This window comes from Neolamprologus multifasciatus, chromosome 18, assembly GCF_963576455.1.
Source record: "Neolamprologus multifasciatus chromosome 18, fNeoMul1.2, whole genome shotgun sequence".
NCBI classification, from domain to species: Eukaryota; Metazoa; Chordata; class Actinopteri; order Cichliformes; family Cichlidae; genus Neolamprologus; species Neolamprologus multifasciatus.
In genome coordinates this window covers 35,101,014-35,108,085 of record NC_140456.1, presented here as the reverse complement: position 1 = coordinate 35,108,085, position 7,072 = coordinate 35,101,014, and the positions used below count along the sequence as shown (strand labels likewise).

At 41.6% G+C, this 7,072-nt stretch overlaps 1 protein-coding gene across 1 annotated transcript; it reads right to left on the bottom strand.

The window, feature by feature from the left end:
- Nucleotides 1–493: 493 nt before the first annotated feature.
- Nucleotides 494–3,216, bottom strand: LOC146498506 (uncharacterized). Its single transcript, XM_085139162.1, has one exon. It carries the CDS (start codon nucleotides 3,214–3,216, stop codon nucleotides 799–801), a length of 2,418 nt encoding a protein of 805 aa, XP_084995288.1. The 3' UTR covers nucleotides 494–798.
- Between the last annotated feature and the right edge of the window lie 3,856 nt (nucleotides 3,217–7,072).

The window sequence follows — 7,072 nt, the reverse complement described above, 5'->3', positions numbered from 1 at the left end:
TCTTTGTCCTCTTCCTCTAACTTCCTCTAACCCTCTTGCTTCTTCACCTCCACGTCCTCTTCCTCCAACTTCTTCACCTCCACGTCCTCTCCCTCGGCCTCCTCTGATTCTCACTCTTCTCACTCTTACTGCTCCTTCCATTGTACTCCACATAGACAGCTTACCTGTGGCCTGTTTATAGTGCTTAGGCTGATTGCAAAGTGGACTAATTATCTAAAACAGTTTTCACATGTGAAAGTGTGCCAGACAGTTGACAAAATAGTGTTAATGATAGCCATACATGTGTATAATTTTGCTAGGAGTGTGTTGGAAATTTGGTAATTGAGTGTAAGCAGTGAGTTGTGCCTACAGTTTTGCAAAGTGTGTGTTACAAAATTGCAAACTGAGTGCAAAGCAGTGTTTGTGCTTTTAGTTTTGCAAACTCAGTGAGTGGTTTTGCTATAAGTGTTAATAGTTTTAGGAATTGTGCTGTAAGAATCACAGTTAGGGTTTAAGCATTCAGAAAAAACTGTATAGTGCTTGGGCTGATTGCAAAGTGAACTAATTATCTAAAAAAGTTTTTACATGTGACAGTGTGCCAGACAGTTGGCAAAATAGTGTAAATAATAGCCATAAATGTGTATAGTTTTGCTAGGAGTGTGTTGATCATTTGGAAATTGAGTGTAAAGCAGTGAGTTGTGTTTACAGTTCTGCAAAAGGAGTGCTGTGCAGTGGATTGTAGCTACAGGTTTGCAAAGTGTGTGTTACAAAATGGCAAACTGAGTGCAAAGCAGTGTTTGTGCTTTTAGTTTTGCAAACTCAGAGAGTGGTTTTGCTATAAGTATTAATAGTTTTAGAAATTGTGCTATAAGAATCACAGTTAGGGTTTAAGCATTCAGAAAAAACTGTAAACAAAGGGAAATTTAGCTGTTTATCCTGCTTGGTTCTACATATCAAAACAGCACTTTTAGCAGCATTGTACTCAATGTCATATTGCACACCATATTCAGTACAGACATTAAGAAGATCCTGTAATCCAGCACTGCTTGGACTAAAAACAACCAGGTCATCTGCATACATAAGATGATTTATCAATGTTTTACCTAATATACACCCAGTGTTACAGGCTCTCAGCTGTATGGACAAATCATCAACATATAAATTAAATAAAATTGGAGACAAAATCCCACCCTGTCTGACACCATTGCTGACACCAAAGGGGGCAGAAATACTGCTTCCCCATTTAACCTGCATATTCTGATGAGCGTACCAGTAAGAGAGAATCCTCACGATGTATTGAGGAACCCCCCGTGTCTTCAATTTATCATAAAGTTTTTTGTGGTTCACTCGATCAAAAGCCTTAGAGGCATCAATGAAACACATGAGGACAGATGAATTTTTAGCCCTATACAAACTGACTATTTCCTTGAGTGCATATATGCACATGTCAGTGCCGTGCTTTGGTTTGAAGCCAAACTGATTATCCAGAGAAGAGATGAACACACTAACTCTGTCAAACAAGATTCTTTCTAACACCTTAGATAAAATACTGGCTAGTGCAATTGGCCTGTAATTATCCAAACAGCTCACTTTTGCAGCTTTGTCCTTCATAACTGGTACCAGTAAAATACACAGCATTGAGTCTGGTAATATGCCATGAATCATAAACCCAGTGAAACAGAGTGCTAAAAGAGGAGCTAGCCTTAAACTAGCATGTTTTAAATGTTCTGCAGTGATGTGATCCAAACCAGAAGCTTTATTATCAGACAACCTATGAATGGCTTCATATACTTCATGTGTCCCTACATTTATTGTGTCATTACTCATGTCAAGATTGTCCTCATATGGATCACTTTTTATACAGTTAAACAACGCACTGTAATGCTGTCTCCATAACGCTGCAATGTTATCTGCCCCAGAAACACCTTCAACAGTTGATGGTAGAGATGGTTTACAGTTATTAAGAGCTTTCACCTCTTTCCAAAAATCTGCCATATTATTACACAGCATTTTCCTGGCCAAAGAATCTGCTCTCAGCATTTGCTCATTTTTAGTTATAAAGCGAACAGCGTACTTATATCTGGCATTCGCACATTTTTTCTGTTCAAATTCTGGGTCTTGTTTAGGTCTTCCAGCCATGGCCCAACATTTATAAGCTATGCGAGCTTCATCATGATACATGGATACATGTTCTTTCCAGCCAGGTCTGATGTTAAGTTTCTTATGCTTATATTGTTTATCAAGCAGTGTGCCACTTTCATACAGAGCAGTCACTATATCATCATACATTGAGCAGAGTAAATGTTTATGCACAGTATTCTTACAGTTTACATCCTTGCACAAAAGAGCTTCTTTGGGCAAAGAAATATTGTTCAGATGTATATCGGTATTACTATGATAAGCTAAGAAATCATCTTCACTACATGCTGACCAGTCTAATTTTACACTGGTAGCAATATTAGTAATATTATTCCCAGTTGTTGCTGGCATTTGTTCCACATTCACAGTAAAACCAAAAGGTATATGATCTGACACAGTTACCTCATACCTAATAATCATGTTTGCTAAAGCTGCATGCCCATCAGCTGTACAGATACAGTGGTCCAGCCATGAGGTACTATGCCAGGCTTCACTTATGTATGTATAGCTATCTGCAGGCAGTAACACTTTGGTAGACAAGATAAGATTATTAACTTGACAAAAGTGAGTTAAGTGGTTAGCAAACCGAGAACTGCTGTCTGTGAGATCGGCATTAAAATCACCCAAAACATATATGCTGTAAGTATCGTTGTCTTGAATAAATGCATTAATAAAAGCCAGCCTACTGAGGTATTCTTGCTCATTTTGACAAGATTCATAGGGAGTATAAATATTAAGAATGATAAAACTACTATTGTTCTGTGTATATTGTATACCAATACACCAGTCTACATCCAGTCTAATGGGCTTTATCACAGGGTCTATTTTTTTATCCCAGAGCACAGCAACCCCTCCAGGTATTCTGCCTCTGACTATAGCTGTGCTGAGATCAGTTGTTGATTCCCCCACTCCCAAAAAACTTGCATTTAGACAGTTAAGTTTTCCCAGGTCCTGTTTGGACAACCATGTCTCCTGCAAGCATAAAATGTCACATTCTGCAAGCAGACTGTCCACAACAATCCGTCGAGCTTTGTCCCCTGCACTCTGTCCCAAACGTAGACCACGACAAATGTAAGATAATATCCTAATAGACATCATCATGTTGATACATTGGTACCAAAAGGCGCAGTTATCTCCCCTGCTGGATCCCCTGAGCTTGGCACCACCGTATCGGTCTTACGAGGTTCATAAAAACGCCGGACCAGAGCCCCTTCAGGCCAGAGTTCAGGATTGTACATTTCACCCACATCATTACATTCAGCAGTAACCTTGAAAGAGCCGAACCTGCTACGTTTACCAGCAATTTTTTGACAGGTCACATCTCTTTTGAGTTTCTCTCTCAAATACAGAGCAAGAGTTTCTGCATCTACATCCAGGGCAAATTTAGTGGCAAACACGCTCACCAATTTAGTTTTCACAGTTCTGATTGTACTCACAGCTCCAGTGCCAATAATCGATACAGGTCCAGGCCTCTTATTGTGTCCAGTGGTAACAGCATGCATTCCTGAACCCGAATTAACCTTCTCCAGCTTGTGACGAGGCTTGCCATTTTTCACAACTTTACTCCATTGTGGGGAGCATGTAGAAAGCACTGTCTCAACGGGATCCTCCGTCGTTGCAGTAGTTTCCATATTACGACCTGAGGCTGTCGTCGGAGCCCGATCTTGACCACTTAGCAACATCTCCGGACAAAACGCTGACACTGTGCTTGTCCCAGACCTTGAAGCAGCCAAAGCTCCGGCTTCCTGCCTTCCTTTACTTCGACTCCCCCACCGCTCCTCTGCGTGTTTCCCCAGGGGAAAGTGGGAAGCGGTCCCCGACCCCTGAGCATTCAGCGTAACAGGCTCAGCCGGTACCTCAGGCCGACACTCAAGAGCAGTCACATGGTGGTCGACCTCCACAGCATTGGTCATGACTTGCTTGCAGACATCCGCCTGTAGTTTAACTACATGTTTTAAAGCACCCACCTCAGCACACAGCTGGTCCATTCGCCGTAGTAGACAACACACATCCATGCTGGAGTATGTAACAGGCGGCAAATCATCCAGGTGATGAGATACAAATCTTGGGATATTCTCCCCACACTCATTCAGCACTTTAAGACAGAGTTTAATATTGTTGGCGTCTTTATGCTGTCCTTTATATCCGACGCACCGCTGTGAGGTAGTGGGGCAGAGTTCAAACAAAACTTTCTTGGAGGCTTCAATCCCCTCGGATTCAAATGTGTTCGTGGCCAACAACACAATTTCATCCTGACTTAAAGTTTTGATTTTTAAAGCAAGGAAATTAAGTAGTTCATCCTCTACAATTACCCTTCCATCAGTTGTTTTATATATCTCTGGTTTTAATCTTGACCGTTTGAAAGTCGGAGCTACGTCTGCACCACCACCTGCTACATCCGCCATATTTACCAGGTGATAGTACCTGGTAAATACCTGTTACCAGGTACTATCACCTAATGGAAACTCTAAAGATCGAACTGAGTCAAGTTAAGCCAAGCTAGGTAGGTGCAAGTGGAAAAGGGCTATTAGAGATCACAAAGTCTGATCGAAATTGAGGCCATTCAATTTCAGTGTAAAGACATTAAACTACATATGTCAAGGTCTCATAATGGTTTCACCCGAAACCTCTGCTGATAATTACCCACGCCTTTTTTCACATCTTGGCTCATGTGATGTGTTTCATAGTTGGTCAACGACCCTGGTAAAGACAACCCCCTCTGGGGTTTAAATACCTGGGACTCTCCAACATTTAGTTTTAGATCTAACGAAGGTTCTCAGAGGAGAGGTGAAAGGTCTTCAAGGAACTTAAAGAATTCCAGCTGCTTTCTTTCAAAGCTCATCAGACTACCATGACCTGGATGACTGGGAACCCTTTTTTCTCATTCACTGTGTGCAGTCCCTCTGGAGTCCTCCCTGTTGGAGCTTGTCAGTAGCAAAGGCCTGAAAGTACAAAAATGAATACTGAAGAGAGCTTAAAAACATTCCTGCTTGAATTTGAAGGCAGATTTAAGTCTATAATTTCAGAGTTCCAGTTTTAAGCACAGGCTTCCTGTGGCTCGTTGGTCTAGGCGTATGATTGTCGCTTAGGGTGCGAGAGGTCCCGGGTTCAAATCCCGGACGAGCCCCCTTCACATCTCAAGCCCTTAGCTTCATGGAATTCTTTGGCAAGTCACATTGCTTCTGGGGCATTGTAAATGTGTTGTGTGCCAAACCTTTCAATGTGATCTGTGACACCAATTTGTCTTTCTAAATTAATGTTTTTGATTTTTTGAAGGAGTCACTCTCATGACTCATTGAGTGATGCCATTGACTGCACAGTCCCTGCCAATCAAACTGTATATGTCACATTTTGAGATTGCCTTGGAAACCTTACTGGGCAGGTACTAAAAAATACCTGTTACCAGGTACTATCACCTAATGGAAACTCTAAAGATCGAACTGAGTCAAGTTAAGCCAAGCTAGGTAGGTGCAAGTGGAAAAGGGCTATTAGAGATCACAAAGTCTGATCGAAATTGAGGCCATTCAATTTCGGTGTGAAGACATTAAACTACATATGTCAAGGTCTCATAATGGTTTCACCCGAAACCTCTGCTGATAATTACCCACGCCTTTTTTCACATCTTGGCTCATGTGATGTGTTTCATAGTTGGTCAACCACCCTGGTAAAGACAACCCCCTCTGGGGTTTAAATACCTGGGACTCTCCAACATTTAGTTTTAGATCTAACGAAGGTTCTCAGAGGAGAGGTGAAAGGTCTTCAAGGAACTTAAAGAATTCCAGCTGCTTTCTTTCAAAGCTCATCAGACTACCATGACCTGGATGACTGGGAACCCTTTTTTCTCATTCACTGTGTGCAGTCCCTCTGGAGTCCTCCCTGTTGGAGCTTGTCAGTAGCAAAGGCCTGAAAGTACAAAAATGAATACTGAAGAGAGCTTAAAAACATTCCTGCTTGAATTTGAAGGGCGGTTTAAGTCTATAATTTCAGAGTTCCAGATTTAAGCACAGGCTTCCTGTGGCTCGTTGGTCTAGGCGTATGATTCTCGCTTTGGGTGCGAGAGGTCCCAGGTTCAAATCCCGGACGAGCCCCCTTCACATCTCAAGCCCTTAGCTTCAAGGAATTCTTTGGCAAGTCACATTGCTTCTGGGGCATTGTAAATGTGTTGTGTGCCAAACCTTTCAATGTGATCTGTGACACCAATTTGTCTTTCTAAATTAATGTTTTTGATTTTGTGAAGGAGTCACTCTCATGACTCATTGAGTGATGCCATTGACTGCACAGTCCCTGCCACGCAATCTGTATATGTCACATTTTGAGATTGCCTTGGAAACCTTACTGGGCAGGTACTAAAAAATACCTGTTACCAGGTACTATCACCTAATGGAAACTCTAAAGATCGAACTGAGTCAAGTTAAGCCAAGCTAGGTATGTGCAAGTGGAAAAGGGCTATTAGAGATCACAAAGTCTGATCGAAATTGAGGCCATTCAATTTCGGTGTAAAGACATTAAACTACATATGTCAAGGTCTCATAATGGTTTCACCCGAAACCTCTGCTGATAATTACCCACGCCTTTTTTCACAACTTGGCTCATGTGATGTGTTTCATAGTTGGTCAACGACCCTAGTAAAGACAACCCCCTCTGGGGTTTAAATACCTGGGACTCTCCAACATTTAGTTTTAGATCTAACGAAGGTTCTCAGAGGAGAGGTGAAAGGTCTTCAAGGAACTTAAAGAATTCCAGCTGCTTTCTTTCAAAGCTCATCAGACTACCATGACCTGGATGACTGGGAACCCTTTTGTTAGGTTTTGTAATGTTGATTGTCATTTATGCTTAGAAATATTTAAACATATATGCTTAGAGGTGTATAATTAATCGTGTAGTGATAGGATGTGTGATCTTTAGCAGGCTGCAAAGATTTGGTGTGCATTCAGAGTGTTCTGGAATCCACACC

Bases quoted from the DNA above. Each gene is read 5' to 3' on its own strand.
- LOC146498506 (XM_085139162.1), bottom strand. From the start codon at position 3,216: ATGATGTCTATTAGGATATTATCTTACATTTGTCGTGGTCTACGTTTG.